Source organism: Microcaecilia unicolor, chromosome 1 (assembly GCF_901765095.1).
Source record: "Microcaecilia unicolor chromosome 1, aMicUni1.1, whole genome shotgun sequence".
Classification (NCBI taxonomy): domain Eukaryota; kingdom Metazoa; phylum Chordata; class Amphibia; order Gymnophiona; family Siphonopidae; genus Microcaecilia; species Microcaecilia unicolor.
Window position 1 is genome coordinate 483,775,515 of NC_044031.1, and position 20,669 is coordinate 483,796,183.

At 43.2% G+C, this 20,669-nt stretch overlaps 1 protein-coding gene across 10 annotated transcripts in view; it reads left to right on the forward strand.

The window, feature by feature from the left end:
• DTNA (dystrobrevin alpha) overlaps positions 1 to 20,669 on the forward strand; it is a 567,561-nt gene that overhangs the window by 427,586 nt on the left and 119,306 nt on the right. For all 10 annotated transcript variants that reach the window (XM_030214003.1, XM_030214021.1, XM_030214069.1 and 7 more), the window contains 3 exons: positions 6,100 to 6,266; positions 9,475 to 9,599; positions 15,711 to 15,794. In XM_030214003.1, coding sequence (XP_030069863.1) covers positions 6,100 to 6,266; positions 9,475 to 9,599; positions 15,711 to 15,794 — 376 coding nt within the window. The remainder of the gene's footprint in view (positions 1 to 6,099; positions 6,267 to 9,474; positions 9,600 to 15,710; positions 15,795 to 20,669) is intronic.

The window sequence follows — 20,669 nt, forward strand, 5'->3', positions numbered from 1 at the left end:
TTCATGTGACTCCCATGGCCCGCCTTCACATGAGATCTGCTCAATGGACCCTAGCCTCCCAGTGGTATCAGGCCGCTGGGGGTCTAGAGGACGTGATCCACCTGTCCACGAGTTTTCTCGAATCCCTGTATTGGTGGACGATTTGCTCCAATTTGACTCTGGGACGTCCCTTCCAAATTCCTCAGCCACAAAAAGTGCTGACCACGGATGCGTCTCTCCTGGGATGGGGAGCTCATGTCGATGGGCTTCACACCCAAGGAAGGTGGTCCCTCCAAGAAAGCGATCTACAGATCAATCTTCTGGAGTTGCGAGCGATCTGGAACGCTCTGAAGGCTTTCAGAGATCGGCTGTCCCACCAAATTATCCAAATTCAGACAGACAATCAGGTTGCCATGTACTATGTCAACAAGCAGGGGGGGCACCGGTTCTCGCCCCCTGTGTCAGGAAGCCGTCAGCATGTGGCTCTGGGCTCGCCGTCAGGGCATGGTGCTCCAAGCCACATATCTGGCAGGCGTAAACAACAGTCTGGCCGACAGGTTGAGCAGGATTATGCAACCTCACGAGTGGTCGCTCAATTCCCGGGTGATGAGACAGATCTTCCAGGCGTGGGGCACCCCCCTGGTGGATCTCTTCGCATCTCAAGTGAACCACAAGGTCCCTCAGTTCTGTTCCAGGCGTCAGGCCCACGGCAGACTGGCGTCGGATGCCTTCCTCCTGGATTGGGGGGAGGGCCTCCTGTATGCTTATCCTCCCATCCCTCTGGTGGGGAAGACTTTGTTGAAACTCAAGCAAGACCGAGGCACCATGATTCTGATTGCTCCTTTTTGGCCGCGTCAGATCTGGTTCCCCCTTCTTCTGGAGTTATCCTCCGAAGAACCGTGGAGATTGGAGTGTTTTCCGACCCTCATCACGCAGGACGAAGGGGCTCTTCTGCATCCCAACCTCCAGTCCCTGGCTCTCACGGCCTGGATGTTGAGGGCGTAGACTTTGCCTCTTTGGGTCTGCCAGAGGGTGTCTCCCGCATCTTGCTTGCTTCCAGGAAAGACTCCACTAAGAGAAGTTACTTCTTTCATTGGAGGAGGTTTGCCGTCTGGTGTGACAGCAAGGCCCTAGATCCTCGCTCTTGTCCTACACAGACCCTGCTTGAATACCTTCTGCACTTGTCTGAGTCTGGTCTGAAGACCAACTCCGTAAGAGTTCACCTTAGTGCAATCAGTGCATACCATTACCAAGTGGAAGGTAAGCCGATCTCAGGACAGCCTTTAGTTGTTCGCTTCATGAGAGGTTTGCTTTTGTCAAAGCCCCCTGTCAAGCCTCCTACAGTGTCATGGGATCTCAATGTCGTTCTCACCCAGCTGATGAAACCTCCTTTTGAGCCACTGGATTCATGCCATCCGAAGTACTTGACCTGGAAGGTCATTTTCTTGGTGGCAGTTACTTCGGCTCGTAGAGTCAGTGAGCTTCAGGCCCTGGTAGCCCAGGCCCCTTACACTAAATTTCATCACAACAGAGTAGTCCTCCGCACTCACCCTAAGTTCCTGCCAAAGGTCGTGTCGGAGTTCCATCTGAACCAGTCAATTGTCTTGCCAACATTCTTTCCCCGTCCTCATTCCTGCCCTGCTGAACGTCAGCTGCACACATTGGACTGCAAGAGAGCATTGGCCTTCTACCTGGAGCGGACACAGCCCCACAGACAGTCCGCCCAATTGTTTGTTTCTTTTGATCCCAATAGGAGGGGAGTGGCTGTAGGGAAACGCACCATATCCAATTGGCTAGCAGATTGCATTTCCTTCACTTACGCCCAGGCGGGGCTGGCTCTTGAGGGTCATGTCACGGCTCATAATGTTAGAGCCATGGCTGCGTCGGTAGCCCACTTGAAGTCAGCCTCCATTGAAGAAATTTGCAAAGCTGCGACGTGGGCTTCTGTCCACACATTCACATCCCATTACTGCCTGCAGCAGGATACCCGACGCGACAGTCGGTTCGGGCAGTCAGTTCTTCAGAACCTGTTTGGGCTTTAGGATCCAACTCCACCCCCCGAGGGCCCTGTTTGTTCTGTTCCAGGCTACACTCTCAGTTAGTTGGTAAATTTTTAGGTCAATCTCAGTTATGGCCTCGCCGTTGCGAGGCCCAATTGACCAATGTTGTTGTTTTGAGTGAGCCTGGGGGCTAGGGATACCCCATCAGTGAGAACAAGCAGCCTGCTTGTCCTCGGAGAAAGCGAATGCTACATACCTGTAGAAGGTATTCTCCGAGGACAGCAGGCTGATTGTTCTCACCAACCCGCCCGCCTCCCCTTTGGAGTTGTGTCTTCCCTTGAAGTGTATTGTCTTGCTACATACTGGACTGGCCGGCTCGAGCCGGTTTCGGGCGGGAAGACGGCCGCGCATGCGCGGTGCGCGCGGGCGCGCGAGGGCTAGCAAAGGACTTTGCTAGTGAAGTTTCCGATTGGAGGGGCTGCCGTGGACGTCACCCATCAGTGAGAACAATCAGCCTGCTGTCCTCGGAGAATACCTTCTACAAGTATGTAGCATTCGCTTTACATATGCATACACACAGCCTGAGCTTCACACGTAGATATGCACAGTGACAATTTTTGTAACCTTTTATGCCAGTAAAAGTTATCTATCTGAAAATTTCCCTCCCTTATTGTGGTTAAAAGTACATGCATGGCTTCTTAAAAAACATAATTTTAACCTCATTTTGGGGAGGTATTTCTGAAGCGTATGTAGGTCCAGAAAAGAAAATAACACTTATAGGTTGTGTTTCCCAAATCTGTGCACATTATTTTCTGTGGGCCTAATATTCAAAATAAGATGAGCTTCTAAATTTATGCTCCTACATTTTGCACCTAAATTTGTGCTCTATTTTCAGTCAAACATAGGAGCCTCAGGGGGCAATTGTAACTGGGCACTGCCATTTAGGCACCCAGAGGCTGCATGTTAAGAGCCTAATTTTCACTAGAACGTAGGCACCTAGGCAGGGACGTAGCCACGGGTGGGCCTTGGCCCACGCATTCTCGGCAGGCCCACCCAACAATTCTGACACCTTTATGGCTGGCGGGGATCCCCAAACCCAACCAGCTGAAGATGTCCTTCGGCAGCCAGAACAAGTGATTTTCCTACCTGATTCGGCTGGTGGCACTTTTCGCCTGTTGCCACAGCACCAAATCCTCCTCCACTTTGTGCACATGCTTGTTTTTTGGGCATTCCTGAAAACCAAGCATGTGCAGGAGGAGAGAGACCAGCACAGCGGCAACAAGTGGAAATTGCCACCGGCTGTAGCAGATAGGAAAACACTTGTTCTGTCCGTCGAAGGACAGCTGGTGGGGCTTGGGGATCCCTCACCAGCTCAGGTATTTATTTTTTACTTTGTGGTTGGTGGTGCAGGACAAGGGCAGAAAGCACAGTGGGGGGGGGGGGGGGGGGGAATTGTATGTGAGGCAGGGGCAGAAAGTTTGCAGGAGTGGGGCATTATATGCCCACTCAGTTTGGGCTCAGGCCCATCCAGAATACTATGGCTACGCTACCTCAACTAGTTTCTGTTACAGACTACTAGTGTAACCCAGTGTGGTGCACCTAAAATTGAAGCACTCATACTTAGGCCAGCCATGCACCTGGTGTCAGAGCAGTGCCTAAATGCGACAGGGGTGCATAACTTACAATATTCTGTAAATTACCCATGTAAGTGGAAGCCCTGACTATGCCCTGTCCCTGTGTATGCCCTCTTGCAAATACACTTTATGTAAATTAAGTAGGTATTTTCAGAATAACGCTTAGGCACCCTGCTATCGTTTAAGCAGGTATGTGCGCACATACATACGAAAGTGCTAGTATTATAAACAGTCACACGCATAGGCCATAGAATTGAGTGTCATGTTTTCAGTTGAAAATTCTTCTTAATTTAGAGCTTAAAAGTTATGCTTATAAATTTATGCTTCTGATTTACTTACAGTGGGGTAATCTCATCAGCAGGGGTAGATAACTAGTCGAAAGAACATCCCAGTGCTCAAACTGTCTTCATATTACTTTTGTAGTGCTCGTAACCGTTAGAAGAACCTTCAATAGCGACTCGTTTCACATAGGCCGTTCACCTGTGTCTTGCTCAATTTGTCATCGGTTCTCTGATTGTAGCTTTTGAGATTAAGAGCAAGCAGACACCTTTTTAACAATGGCATGCTGAGACCTTACCCTGAAGCAGAGCTTGAAACATGGTCCATGTTGGCAGTTGGTCCAGTTCCAAATTTAAATTTATGCAGATTGCAATATCAGATTCTGAGATATGGAGATTGTTGAGAAAAATTGAATATTTAGTTAAATATGCTTTATATAAACCTGAACCGCTACAATTAGAGAACTGAACAGTGCGAGAAGGGCAGGGAGAAGGTAAAAGGAAAGACAAAGGGATAAGATACTGGGAGGAGCATTAGAATAAGGGGTGAAAAGATCAGAAGAGGGCTGGAAAGGAGGGAGGGCAGAATAAGAAAAAAAGCTGTGGATAGAGGGATGAGGACACACTGCAGACTTGGAGGAAGTAACATGTAGTAAAAGTTATGTTGGACCTTAGCCAGTAGAAGTGAGTCAAGTTTTATAAAGAAGTAAAGAAACTGAAAGGAAAAGGAAAGAAGGATGAAAAAGAGGATATACTGTAGAGAAAGATGAAAAGAACTTCTTTTGGTAATGAGAAGCAGTAGCAGTCTGCAGCACCCAGAGGTGGACTGGCCATTGGGATAGTAGAGCAGCACCCAAGGGCCCACAGCATTAGGGAGCCCACTCTCCCCTAGCCTCCATTTACTACTACTAACCATTTCTATAGCACTACTAGATGTACGCAGTTCTGTACATATTATATGCAGGTACTTTCTCTGACCCTATGAAGGCTCACAATGTAAGTTTTTGTACCTGGGGCAATGGAGGGTTAAGTGACTTGCCCAAGGTCACAAGGAGCTGCAGTGGGAATTGAACCCAGGTCTCCAGGCTCAAAGCCTGCTACACTAACCATTAGACTACTCCTCCACTCCACTTTAATCACTTTTGATAGGTGTTTAGTGGCCCATGACCAGTTGCTGATAAACAATTTTCTCTGTGCTTAAAAGTTTGTTTTTCATTTAGCCATGTTTTTAATCCTTCTCCCGGCAGTCTTCCACCCTGTCGAGTGTTCCTTTTGCCATAGTGAGCGTAGCCTAGTGGTTAGTGCAGTGGACTTTGATTCTGGAGAACTGAGTTTGATTCCCACTGCAGCTCCTTGTGACTCTGGGCAAGTCACTTAACCCTCCATTGCCCCTGGTACAAAATAAGTACCTGAATATATGTAAACCGCTTTGAATGTAGTTGCAAAAACCTCAGAAAGGCGGTATATCAAGTCCCATTTCCCTTCCCTTATTACTCGGGGGCCCAGATCACTGTCAGTCCAACCCTGGCAGCTCCTGTTCCACATGACACCTGTTGTTACCTCTTACCTGTTTGTTGCACACATTTTCATCTTTACTATTGTTTTAACTGGGCTATTTTTTTTTTTATCTAGCATGCTTTTTTTAAACTCATGGTTGGTTTGTGTGCCCTTAACTGACTGCGTGACATGTTAACCCATTCACTGAAACTTAGTGGACATTTTTATTCATGTTTTAATGCTCAGGTCCTTCAGTGACGTGGAGGCATATTTTGAAAGCACTTAGACTTATAGTAACTAAAAGAACTTTGTAAGTCTAAGTGCTTTGAAAATAAGTCCCATCCTGTCCTAATTGAAAAAAAGTGATTTTTCCAGCAGCCTCTGAGCGCTGTTTAGTTGTTCTTTGATGAATGTAGTTTCTTGTCTGTAAGGAGTTCCAGTTTTTCTTGAATAGCCCCAGGTTTTTCTCTGTGTTGCTAGTTAGAAGAGGTGATGGAGAAAAAGGGTTTGATGGCATAGAGAGAATTCTCTCGTATTTTAATGGTTATAGCATTTGGAGCCTGCCTTAAACCAAAATAAATGTTGTGTGATACTGTTGGGATGAGGGGGGAGGGCACACATATGGAAGAATCCAGTTGCTGATAAACAATTTTCTCTGTGCTTAAAAGTTTGTTTTTCATTTAGCCGTGTTTTTAATCCTTCTCCCGGCAGTCTTCCACCCTGTCGAGTGTTCCTTTTGCCATAGTGAGAGCATGATGGGATTTCGCTATCGCTGCCAGCAGTGTCACAATTACCAGCTCTGTCAGGACTGCTTCTGGAGGGGACATGCTAGCGGTTCCCATAGCAACCAACACCAGATGAAAGAATATACATCCTGGGTAAGGGAAGGCTCACCGCCATTTGCCACCGCCGCCACCAGCCGATTGGAATCTCCCTAGCTGCACTGGGGCCGTGTGTGTGTGTTTGTGACATGATATAGCTTCTTGGGACTGATTGAACAGCAAGTGCAAACAGAGGGGCACAGCTGGCTTTAAAGGTGGTAAAATGTAAAGTCAACAAAAAAAAATTACAATAAAAATCTTTTGTCAGGTAAGGTCTACTGCTTTTTATAGTCCTGTCATCAGAGACTATCCTCCTAATAATGAGAAGCATGAAAAATTGGACTAGTGCAAGATTTGTCAGACTGAGTGCAGGGGGAGCAAGCAGTCTGGTATATTAATAATGCTTAGCAGGGATTGCTGTTACATGCTTACAGAACTTTGATTTTGGCTTTCACAGATACTGCATATTTCTTTAGCAATCAAACACACAAAGGGGTTGAATCAGCTTAAGGGGCTGAATCAGCATACCTTTGACTTCTGTGAACAGCAACTCCAGTAGTTAAGGCCGTTACTGTTTACAAGGTTCAGACTTGTGCTAAGCCAGGCTCTTTGTATGTGTGCATATTTTTCAACATTGATGCACTTCCTCCTTTCTCTCCCCCTTCTTTGCTCTGTCCCTGTTACTCCCCTGTAGTTGTCTGCCCTCGTGGGGGGTGGGTAATGTTTAAGCTATGTTAACTGCAATAGTGCATGTTTTTTTTACCCCTAATGCATATTAAGAAGCAATAATGTGCATTACATTATTGTAACACATGTTAATTTAAGTTATCATGGGATACATAATAATTATCAAATGTGAAGCATGCAAGTTATACAAAACTCCTCATTATTATGTAAGTCAAATAAAAACAGCTTGTGGTAAACACTGGAAGCTGCGTTATTCCAGGAAAAATAACCACCAGCCCACCTGTGACTGCTAGTGTTAGTCTCCTGGCATTATCAGTAGGGGTCTAGCGATAGCACTGTGAAACTACCACTAGGGGTCACTGGTGTCATTATAAATCCAAAGTAAAGAGGTGTAGTAGCCGAGTTAGTCCACTCTTAAAGGTTATCAGTAGAAATCAAACAAAATAAAACATGGAAGAGAAAATAAGATGATGCCTTTTTTATTGGACATAACTTAATACATTTTTTAATTAGCTTTTGAAGGTTGCCCTTCTTCGTCAGATCGGAAATAAGCAAATGTGTTAGTTGATAGTATATATAAGTGAAGCTTCAAAGCATTTCAATGACAGTCTAGCGAGGTGGGGGTGGGTAGGATGTCCTCAGTCCTTTGGGAATGATGTCATTCTTCTTGCAGATTGTCAGAAAATAAAGATGACTGTTCACTTTTGTTTCTTTTTCCAAAAGTTTGTTCATTTGCTTTTTCATGCGGCTGTATGCGGTATCTTCCATCTTAAGTAGAGAGGTGTGGTAGCCGTGTTAGTCCACTCTTAAAGGTTATCAATAGAAATCAAACAAAATAAAACATGGAAAAGAAAATAAGATCTAACACATTTGCTTATTTCCGATCTGACGAGGAAGGGCAACCTTCGAAAGCTAATCAAGAAATGTATTAAGTTATGTCCAATAAAAAAGGTATCATCTTATTTTCTTTTCCATGTTTTATTTTGTTTGATTTCTATTGATAAATTATAAATCCAGAAATAGGAGAGGTGGGAACAGAATCAGGCTCTTCAAAAACCAGACCGAGCACATCCAATGTTGAGGTAATGTTTATTGAAGAAAGACTCTACAAGGTACCCTGATTCGGCATTTGAAGTGCCTTCTTCAAGAGTCTGCACAAATTACAGAAGCATAAAAGCATCTTAACATAGAATTATTAAGCATATGATAAAAAACTAAAAACATTGAAGAAATAAAACATAGAAGTGTTTATGTTACAATGACGAAGGACAAAAAAAGCAAAAGTCCTGTGACATACAAAAATAACCAAAATGCTATAACGCATTATATATAATGGAAAATGGAACAAAAAAAAAATAAAAAAATGTCTATTGATGTTGAACATTGTATGAACAGAATAAACTAAATATATATATATATATATATATATATATATATATATAAAATAATATATATAAATCCATAAAAACTCACATTATTTTTGTTTTATTTATCTATGTTTTATTTCTTCAGTGTTTCAGGTTTTTATCATATGTTGAATGTTTCTGTTTTAAGATGCTTTTATATTTCTGTAATTTGTGCAGACTCCTAAAGGAGGCACTTCAAGTGCCGAAACAGGGTACCTTCTAGAGTCTTTTCTCAATAAACTTTACCTCAGCATTGAATGTCCTCAGCAGTGGCTTTTGATGGTGACACCCCAGTACAGGTGCAAATTAAGGATCTTTCTACTGTGAGCAAGCAGAGGGAAAAAACACCATGCCCAAGCTCAACTTGCCTCACTACTTCATTTTCACCTGAAGCCATTTCTCACAGAAGGTTTAGTGTTGAGACTCAGCCTTCTCACAAAAGAATACCATATTAGGGGAAAGATAGCACTAAGTAGAGCCCCGTTTTTTCAGTCCAGGAACCTCTTCTGATAATTACAAAACATGTATAACCTCATTGGTCATTTTAATTATTCATGTTAAAGGAACATGGATTGCATATACATTTAGGGTTGTTGTCATATCTTATCATCCCTTTTTATGTTTTGTTGTATCAATGTTGGGGTCTGTGATTCATCATTTGAACTTGTGCTTTAGCACTGCCAAGCCTGTGTTGTGCAGATGACATCCTTCAGACAGAGGGGAGAATGAAAATGCTGTTTTGTCACTGCTTTCTCTTCCTTCTCACTCCTCCACTTCCTACCCCTCACCTCCACCTCCAAGCTCAGTTTGTCCTGTATAATGCATTCATATTTGGATTTTGAATTTCATTACTCACCTCCAGGACCAGCACCAACATTGGGTGGGGGGGGGGGGGGGGGCAAAGAGGGCAGTTGCCCTGGCAGCTCGTGCTGCAGGGAGCCCCAAGCTGTGCCTAAATCTGAAGAAGATGCTTTGGGACCCACTTCCAAACTCCTGGGGTTTTGCTGAACAGAAAAGGGAAGGGGATGAATTGGCATTCCAAAATCAGTTGAGGATATAAAGCATCATATGTGATCACCTGTGATTTGATAACATCCTTTTATTTTGCACTTCCTGTGGTAAATATGTACCTTACCTGCCCAGGTTACTTCTTCCTTCCTTGTTCCTCCCAGAAATCACCTGCTAAGAAGCTAACTAATGCACTTAGCAAGTCTTTAAGCTGCGCTTCCAATCGTGAACCTTTGCACCCAATGTTCCCTGACCAGCCTGAAAAACCTCTAAACTTGGCTCATATTGTGTAAGTATTGTAGTTTGAAGAAGAAAAGGTGACACTGTAAGATCTGTGTTTTTATCTATAAGCTGAATGTCTGCTGCTGCTGAAAGTTGTTAGGTTCACCACCGTGGAAAGCTATAGGTGTCTATTTTAGCCACAAAATGAATATAACACAGAAGGAGCTTGAGTATTTCCTGTAGTTTTATTGGGATTTATTAACCACCTTTACAAAGAGTTTCAGCAAGGTACAGCTTGACAAAATAACTTAACAATTTTGTTAACAGCATAATAATAGTAAAATTTTATTTTAGTTACATTTGTACCCCACGCTTTCCCACTCATGGCAGGCTCAATGCGGCTTACATATTGTATACAGGTACTTATTTGTACCTGGGGCAATGGAGGGTTAAGTGACTTGCCCAGAGTCACAGGTAGCTGCCTGTGCCTGAAGTGGGAATTGAACTCAGTTCCTCAGTTCCCCAGGACCAAAGTCCACCACCCTAACCACTAGGCCACATGAGCATAAATACAATGAATGAGATAAACCTGAAGACAGGCAAATTGAATCTTAATAATAGGAATAAAATGATACAGTGTCAAAAATATACACATGAAAACAGCACAGTAGAACAATCATATAACAAAAATAAGATAAATATCACCAGGCAGCATGGAGGAACATTCATATAATACTGGTACTTAAGATGTCAGCACAATACAAATGACACGCCTTAATAGACAATAGCCTCTCAGATCCAGTCTAATACTCCATTTAAATGGATTAGGTGGTCATCTCAGGTCTGACTGTACACAGCAATGTCATCAAGATAAGCCCTAGCATGCTCCTGGAGTCAATCTAACAGATGATTCACCAGGCACTGAAATGTACCAGGGTTATTTTTCATTCCAAAAGGCATCACAATAAATTCATAAAGGCCAAATGGCGTAATAAATGGTGCTGTCTGAGCAGCAGCTGTTAGGGGGATCTGCCAGTACCCTCAACTAAGGTCCATTATGGTCAGGTACTGGGCTCCAGCTAAATAATCTAGCAACTCATGCATCCGGGGCATTGGATAGGTGTCAGATACAGTACATTCATTAAGCCTCCTGTAATCCATACAGAAGCGGGTTGTGTCGTGTTTCTTAGGAGCAAGAACTATAGGAGAGGCCCAGGGACTCTGGGACTTCTTTATAACACCTAGGCCTAGCATCTCATCGGTCTCCTGCTTCATTTTCTGCTTTTTGCGGGAGATTTGGACCTTCTTTTTGTTGGTTTGTCATTTTCTTCTCCACCTCAGTAGATATTCGATAGGCACCCTGCTTCAGTGGTTTATGATCACCATTGTCTACATTTTGATTATCCAAATGAGTAATTCCTGGTTTAGTAGAAAACACATCAGCATACATTTGCAATGCTGCTTCTAGTTGAAGTTTCTCTAGAGGTTAATTGCTCTCCCACTACAACTTGTTGTACAGATCCCTCTGGTAATGTCTCTGCCAAGAGGTCAAGTATGGGTTCACTATCCTGACACTCTTCTGATAGGCTACACACAGCTAGCACCATGGCTGTGCGATCTGCATAGGCCTTTAACGTATTTGCATAAAAGGTGTGCTGCTTTCTGTCTTGAGAGTCCATAGATATAATATAGTTTATATCATTTAGGTGCTGTATGACCTTGTAAGGTCCCAGCCAGTTAGCGTGAAGTTTATTCTGACGTACTGGGCCTCATTAAACCTCTCTCTTTTGGGCTTTATGATCATACCAGGTGTTTTGCTTAGTTTGGGCTGCCTGCAAGTTATCTCTAACAAAGCCCATGAGGTCTTATAATTTCTGGCGCATAGCTGGAAGGGATTCTGCTGGTGACTCTGACAAATCAGGATTAACAGTCTGATCAATAGGTGTGTCAAGTTAGGCGGTCCCATACTCATGGTCCCAGTCACCTCAGGAACTGATGCTGCTGGAAGTACTGGAACGCCTCCTCCTGCCACTGGGTCAGCTGGTTCCACCTGGACGGGCTCAGGATTTGGAACTGAAGAGGTGGTCTCTGCTGCCTCCACTTGTTGGGCCGCCCGTGCCTGACTATGGGTCACCATAGCGGAAATGCTGACTCCACTATCAAGGGTAATGTTCATTGGACCCATGTCGGTCCCACACAGCATCGGTACTGGCATGTTTTTCATTAATCCTACTGGGTACAGTCTCTCTGGATCCATTGGCTAACACTACCACTGCAGTGTGCTCTGGAAGAATAGCATCTTCTGGTACTAGCTCTGGTCGTAATAAAGTCATGCTAGAGCCAGTGTCCACAAGCCCAGCCTTCCTGGTCTGATTCACAGTTACTGGGGTGCTATATATATCATCAAACTGCGCAAACAAGTTAGGCCCAATCCGGGCTATGGATCCTGCCTCTGACCTTGGCACAGGGTTGGGCTGGAACTTTGGGTATGAGCCATTTCCATCTCCAACTTCATCATCTACAACTGGAATTCCCGCTCACGCTCTTCATGCTGCAGCTGGTCTGACCGCTGTCGCGCTTGCCATTCCTCTTGCTGTAGCTAGTCTAGCAAGTCACTGTACCATGTAGTTCTGCCAGATCTCAGTGGATGTGGCATCTGGCCCTGCCAACACGGGCCTCTGTTCACAAGGAGTCTGCTCTCCCCCCCCAGGAGAACTCTGCACAGGCAGGTCCTGCCACTCCTTCTCACAGAGGTCATCCGGTCACTCTTGAGTTAGGTCAGGCATATCAGGTGTCTGAGGGCTGCTGCCAGTCACCATCAGCACACTGCTAATTTCCTAACACTACGAAAAAAACTGAATGGGGAAGGGGACCCTGTTACTGCTGCACTCATTCAATGTGCTCTGTGTCTGGCAGTTACAGATAAAAACAAATCTGAACCAGTCAGTGGATGGTGACCCTCACCCCACACACTGAGCCTGACAATCCCACCATGCTGCCACCAAAAACAAAGGTCTGTCACAAAATGTCCATCACCCACCTAGGGCTAACCCTACAGCCACCCAGTACTGCTCAGGTCCGCCTGCACCTGTGCCCGTGCTCTACACAAGCCAACCCTCCATCCCAGTGCACTGGGTTTCTCTTGCCTCTGGACGAGTCTCCCACTCTCAAGTTATTCCCTGATGATTTCTAGGACACTGGGGCCACACTCCCAGGGTTCCCACAGTTCCTATAAAGCACTCGCAGACCCAGAACACAAATCACCAGGATTCTTAGTCCAAAACAACAGAGTTAATAAACTAATGAGTTTATAATCACAGAAATAGAACAGTGGATGATATAAAACAGGTGGAAAACATCAAGCAATAACAGGTAACTGACTAAGGATCAATATTAAAACTATCTAAACACACTTTGTCACTACCTGGGTAGCGCCTGGGGAGTTTCAGGAAAACAGCTTCTCACAGTTCTTGAACAGGACCTCAGGGCAGAGATGTTTACCCTCTGCACTCCCCATCTGAGACTGAGGAAGATCCAGTATCTCCTGGCTGGATTTGAACTCCAAGGCCAATCAGATCCCAGAGCACCAACCTTGAAAGTATCTGGCCAGTGGCACTGCAGGTTATCTTCCCACAGGGCTCCATTTCCTGTCCTGCCCTCCCCTATGGTCCAGAGTTTTCTTGTCCCCTCTCCCTTCCCCTCTGCCCCTGTGGTCCAGCAACTCCCTTTCCCCTCTACCTTCCCCTCCACACCTGTGGTCCAGCAGTTCTCTGTCCCCTCTCTCTTCACCTCCACCCCTATGATCCAGCAACTCCATTAACCCCTCTCAGTCCACCCTTCCTCCTTATGATATAGCATTTGCTTGTCCCCTCTCCCTTTCCCTCATCCTTATGGTCCAGAACTCCTTGTCCCCTCTCTCCCCCTTCCCCCTTATGATCCAGGAATTCCCTTCCCCCTCTCTCTTCCCCTACTCCCCTGAGGTGCAGAACTCCATGTTCCCCTCTCTCCCTAGCAGCTCTTTGTCCCCCACCAAAAAAAATGCAGTTTCAGTGTGCAGCAGCTAAGAGGTGAAGGCAGCCTGGCAGCAGGAGTTGTGGCTACATAAATCCCAATGCCCTGTTCCTTCCCGGGTTGTGTAGGCGATAGACCAAGTACCAGAAGTGAAAGCCTGCTAAGTGTGGTTTACGACCTACACAACCCAGGAAATGACATTGGGGTTTGTGTAGCTACATCTTCCCTCTTCCCCTGCAACCCAGCATCTCTTTCTCATACTCACTCTCTCTATCCCCCCCCCCCCCCCCCCCCCAGCCACCAAATCTGACATGCCCCTTCTCCCCAGCCTGCACCCCCCACAGTCTGGCATGTCCCAACGATGTGTATTCCTAGGGGTGTAGTTTGAGTTGAGGCAGGGTCACACTGCAGTTGTGTATTTTATAAAATATGTCTGTACATATACACAGTTACAACTTCAGAATAGGTGTAAATTTGTGCATTGACATTTGTGCGCTATTAGTTCTGGATCTGAGAAGTCCATAAGTGCCTATGTTGCCTTTATAAAATAGTTGTAAGATAGGCACCTTTTTAAATTTCTCACACAGTATAAAGGCAACATAGGCACTTATGGACTTCTCAGATCCAGAACTAATAGCGCACAAATGTCAATGCACAAATTTACACCTATTCTGAAGTTGTAACTGTGTATATGTACATGGATAAGTTATCCACATAGGACTTGATTTTATACTATATAAATTCATGTATTTATCAAGGATAACCGCATATGTGCTAAATTTATACAGATATTTTTTATATTTAAAGTTATACTTGATACAGTTTTTCAGTCTATCCACAGACTGCCTCAAATCTCACACAGATTTAAAATGGCTAACTTAGACTGAATAGCATTTTATATGGCCAAAAGTGAGGTGTTCTACTAGTGGAAAAATTCTTTAAAAGGCATTTATGTAGTTAGTACCTGCAACTGACCACTGAAGTACTTTTAAATATTGGAACGGCCATGTTTATTTTTCAATATTTAAAATTGGACCTAGAGTTTCCTATTTGCAGTGAAGCAAATCTAGAACATACTCAGCAATAAAATATGACCAGGCATTGTCGGGTAATCCCAGCTTTGTATAGTGTTTAGGTACCTGGGATGTGAGGATGTGTGTATTAAGAGTACGTAGGATATAAAGAATAACTTGTATGGTTTATTGACACAAGAGTAACAGCACTGCAAAGCTGTGACTTGTGTATACATATATATTCATTAGTTCTCTTCTGTTCTGTTATTGCTGCAAAAGAGATACCTGGTAAGTGTCTCACTAGCAAACAGCACATTTTCATGAAATGTTTTTTGTTTGTTTGTTTTTAATGGTGGTGATTTTTACTGTATGGTCCAATAGCATAATGATGCATTACACCTGTTATGGCAGAATTTACTAACTAGTGAGATAGGTTTAAGACTGAATTATTTAGTGTCACTCAGCGGGAGATGGAAGCACTGTAAGGGGCATATTTAGATTTCAAGAGAGAGCATAGACTTTCATCATTGCCCTGACTAGCCACACACTATGTCCTTCCACTAAGGAAACATCAGTAGCATGTCTGAGTTAAGGCATATGAATAGAAATACATTAAAAGTGGGTGGTGGAGAGAAATTCAAAAGGTCTACAATTTCCAGCAAGTCATCTCACCGTTAGGCCTATCCCTACCATGTAATAAGCATTTGTTATTTTAACTATTTTATCAAAACACATTCTTGCAATAGATTTGGGGCCTTTTTTAATGATATGGTCTTCCCTGACTGTCACCATAATGGAAGCTCGGCTTTTTCATAGAAATATGAGCCATTGGTATGTAGGCAGCATGTGGAACTGTGCTTAATCATAGCTGTGACTTTCTCCTCCGAGCTTCTAGTACCAACTCACATAAACTGAAAAACCTCCATGGGGATCCCAGAACAAGCAAGGTTGGCCGTAATGACTATAAACTTCCAGTTCAATCAATGCACAGTGTAGCACGTTAGTCCCACTGAGTGATTTTTTTATAGGATTTCTCACTATTTGCTTTGTAAAAGATGAGTAGCCATAAACTGCTGATAGACAGAAAGCTGGTGGTGTTCTTAAATATGCATTTCCCTCTTAAACCTTTATTGATCTTGTTCATTCCCATATAGGCCTCCCAGACCTGCAACCAGCATGAATGACACAATCTTTTCTCACTCTGTCCCCTCCTCAGGAAGTCATTTCACAAACAAAAGGTGAGTGACAGCTTCTCCGAAACAAGCTTAAGTTTTCACTGTGGGTAATCTTAAAATTAGTGCTTAGCAATATTATTTTTATTCCTTGATTGAAGTGAGAATAATTTTTTTTCAAGTCCTAGATCTAAGTCTCTCAAGAAAGTTTGGTAGCAGCTTCAAAGTAAGCCTCCAATTATGGTCTGAATATTTATCTGGCAAATAAGCAGAACCAATGTTGTGTGTCCCTTGCAAACTATTTTCTATTGTTAATGTGTAAACTAGATTGTCAGCATTAGTAGCAATTAGAATGCAATGTATTAACACTTGCAAAAGTGACAGTGAACTTTAATAAATTGGTCCTTTAAGGTTCAAACACAGAAAAACGGGCAAAATACGTTAAGTAATAAACACCCTTCTGATTTCTCTTGTTGCTTTGTGGCCTGAGCAATTGCATAGTTCAACCAACTTTCTTCTACACATCTTAGTAATGTACCATACCAAATGATCTGCAACAGGGTAGACACCCCTCATGGAGTAAACAAAGTAGAAATGTTCTAAGGAAACCTGAGGAATGGTCAGATTCAATACAATATGAAGTCTGTAGAGTCATGTGTAGGGTACAGAAATCCAACATGATACATGAAAAGGGGAAAATGAGATAGTGGTATACACCAAATGGGAGAAATCTCAGGGTGCTTATCAGATGATGTCAGCGTTGGAAAAGAGTGTGGCAAGGTCATAGTCACAGCCATAAATATTCTAGAGAAAATAGGGAAAAGCAAAACAAGTAAAAATATGGAAGATAAAAGATAAGTCATTGGTGAGACCTCACCTAGAGTATTGTGTCCAGTTCTGAAGGCCATACCTCCTGAAGAGTGTAGAACAGAGTAGAGATGGCCTATACCAAAGTAATATGAACAGGTAGATTTACTAATAAGCAAAGTAGGCAAGTGCCTATAGACAGCCACCCTAGTGGAGCAGCCTCTCTCCTATATTAGTCATTTTACATCATCTGTGGTGCTATATCATCTTGTGGAGTAGAGAGGGACCAATTACTACTACTACTACTTATCATTTCTATAGCGCTACTAGATCTATGCAGTGCTGTACAATGAACATGCATGAGACAGTCCCTGCTCGACAGAGCTTACGATCTCTTTGAGATAGACAATCAGGACAAATAACACTTACTGTGGGAATGATTAAAACAGACTTCGGTACTGAACTGGTGAGCAGGAGTTAGGAGTTAAAAATAGCCTCAAAAAGGTGGACTTTTAGACTTAGATTTAAATGCAGCCAGAGATGGAGCTTGACATACCAACTCAAAGTCTATTCCAGGCACACGGTAGAGCAAGATAACTGTCCACATACCTAAGGTTAGCTGAGATATAGATCTACTGTGGATTATAAAATGAGATTTAAGGACCCAAGTGTATATGTACCCTAGAGTGAATTGATAGAGGCAATCAAGATACCTCAAACTATAAATAATACATAAGAAACAAATGTTTTTCTGTGAAAAGGAAGCTATGAAGCAATTGGATTTTTAGGGGTCCTTTTACAAAGGTGTACTAGCAGTTTTAGGGCACGCCAATCATTAGTGTGCGCTAAATGCTAGTTACGCCCATAGAAAATATAGCTGACTCTAACATTTAGCGCATGCTTTTTATTTTAGCATGCGCTAAAAACACAAGTGCACCTTTATAAAAGGACCCCTTAGAGTTTTGGTGGTTGTCATTTTTAATGGCTGATTTTTTTTTGTATGTACTAGTGTATTTTATTGTCTGTGCTTATTTTTATATATATTTTTGAATGTACACCTCCTTGGACTTTCTTTGATGTGTATAGGTAGTTTATAAATCTTTTTTGGGGGGGGTCAATATTCAGTTTGGTATAAGTGGGCAGGAAAGACTCCTGCCCGCTTAAACCATGCTGAATGGGCCAGCTGCCAATATTCAGTAGCACTTAAGTGGAGAGTGCCACTGAATATTGGCTCAGACTGCCATGATACTATCCAGTTAGTGCCAGGGCAGAACATGAGTGGAGCTTATACGAAGCCAGCACTCAACTGGTCAGGAGCAATACTCAGTCCGCTAAGCAGTTAGGTAAGCACAAAGTTAGGACATAAAGACAGGCTGTTCTAACTCGATGCACCGAGTTGAACACCAGTCTAAATAATTGGCTGGTGCCTGGTTAACCTCTGGGTGACATGCTGGTGCTTGACATGGCCCAGCTTTGAATATCTGTGCTTTATTCATCCTGCAGAAACTGCTGATCACTGTGGGCTAAATATTAGCCCCTTTCTTTTTGAATTAATAAATAGATCATGATAAATGATTAAGTGGAGGGTAGACTCAAGAGTGATACGTTTCTTCACGGAAAGGGTGGTAGATGTATAGAACAGCTTCCCAATGGAAGTATAGACAATCTTTAACTGCAAAGAAGTGAAGGGATCAAGCGATGTCCCTGGTTTTGCAACTGGAAGGAAATCTGGACGATCCAAAAGGGGCTTGTGGTTCTTTTCTGCAATCATATATGCTGAAAGGTGGTGGGGGGAGGGGGGTTGTTGGCTTTACAGGTCGCCCAGTCACTAAAGCTAGACCTGTCTGCCATGTGTTAGTGTACCTTGAGTGACTCCCTTTTATCTAGCACTGATAAATAAAACATCTCTGTTGGCAATTAGGGAAGTATTTACCAAGCTCCCTCACCTGTTCTCAGTAGATATGACTATGGGGTTCATTTTCAAAAGAGAAAAATGTCCAAAAAGTGGCATAAATCTGCAATTTGATGTTTTTCTCACAAAAACATTCAAATTGATATTTTCGAAACCAATTTTTTGACTTTTTTAATGAAATCTTTCAGAAATGCGTTCAAATCACAAGGGGGTGTGTTAAAGGCGGGATTTGGGCATTCCTAACACTTGGATGTTTTTCTGCCATAATGGAACAAAACAAAAACATCCAGGGCTGTAAGTTGGACGTTTTGGTCTAGACCTGTTTTATTAAAGTATAAGCTACAAAAGAGTGCCCTAAATGACCAGATGACTACTGGAGGGAATCAGGGATGACCTCTCCTTACTCCTCCAGTGGTCACTAACCTTCTCCCACCCCCCAAAAATGTGATTGAAAACATTATTTACCAGCCTCTATGCCAGCCTCAGATGCTATACTTAAGTCCATTAGAGCAGCATATAGGTCTCTGGAGTAGTCTAGTGGTGGGTGCAGTGCACTGCAGACAATTGGACCCAAGCCCATACCTCACCTGTTACACTTGTGATGGAAAATATGAGTCCTCCAAAACTCACCAGAAGCCCACTGTAACCACATATAGGTGCCCCCTTCACCCACAGGGGCTATTGTAGTGGTGTACAGTTGTGGCTAGTGGGTTTTGGGGGTCTCAGCAGACAAGATAAGGGAGCAGTGGTGAGATGTGTACCTGAGAGCATTTATTTAAAGTCCACTGCAGTGCCCCCTAGTGTGCCCTATTGCTCTCCTGGGATGTCTGAAGGACCAGTGTATTAAAAATGCTGGCCCCTCCTACATCCCAATGGCTTGATTTTGTGCGTTTTTCACTTGGATGTTTTGTTTTGTTTTGTTTTTCAAAAATGGACCAAAAAGATAAATGCACAAAGCACAAAAACATCTAGCAAATAGCCATTTTCGTGGGAAAAATAGATGTTTTTCTGTTTTGAAAATGGTTATATTCCCACTTGAATTTTGGACGTTTTTAGCAAAACATTGAACTTAGACGTCATATCGAAAATGCCCCTTCACATGAAGGAACTGCAAACATAGGTATTCTATGGTCCAACAGTGAACAACATCCCCTCACCCCCCTCCCACACCTTGACCTAGCCTGAAATCCTAAAACTGGTATTAGGCATTAACAGTCAGGCGTATGTAAACATTATTATTGTTGAAATAAAATATGGTGGGATAGATGAATCATTTTAGTTTGGTCTTCACATAGAAATTCAACTGTGTTAGATGTAACCCCTTTATGTGGCGTTTCTTTTTATTGTCTAAAAAGCATTCTTCTATGAGGAAAAGCTACAAAGATTAGGGTTATTCATCTTGAAGAAGAGATGACTGAGAGAAAAAAATGATAGAAGTCTATAAAATCCTGAGTGGAGTTAGACAGATAAATGTGAATCGGATTGTTCACTCTTTCAAAAAGTACAAAGACTAGGGTCTAAGTTCTGGTACTGAAAAAATTGGCGCCAAGAAAACAGCACTTAGCACTATTCTATAAATGACGATTAATGTTAAGGACCATTTATAGAATAGCGCTTAGCTACAGTAACCGTAACTATATTTAGACACGACCATTTATACCAATGAAACCTTGGTGTAAATCCCCACACCTAAATTAGGCACTGATCCTCTTTATTCTACAACAACACACATAAATTATTAGGAAAGGTACGGAAAACAGGTATGAGGATGTTATAATGCCGTTGTATCACTCCATGGTGCGACCGCACCTTGAGTATTGTGTTCAATTCTAGTCGCTGCATCTCAAGAAAGATATAGTAGAATTGGAAAAGGTGCAGCGAAGGGCGACTAAAATGATAGCGGGGATGGGACGACTTCCCTATGAAGAAAGATTAAGGAGGCTAGGGCTTTTCAGCTTGGAGAAGAGACGGCTGAGGGGAGACATGATAGAGGTATATAAAATAATGAGTGGAGTGGAACAGGTGGATGTGAAGCGTCTGTTCATGCTTTCCAAAAATACTAGGACTAGGGGGCATGCGATGAAACTACAGTGTAGTAAATTTAAAACAAATCGGAGAAAATGTTTCTTCACCCAATGCATAATTAAACTCTGGAATTCGTTGCCGGAGAACGTGGTGAAGGTGGTTAGTTTAGCAGAGTTTAAAAAGGGGTTAGACGGTTT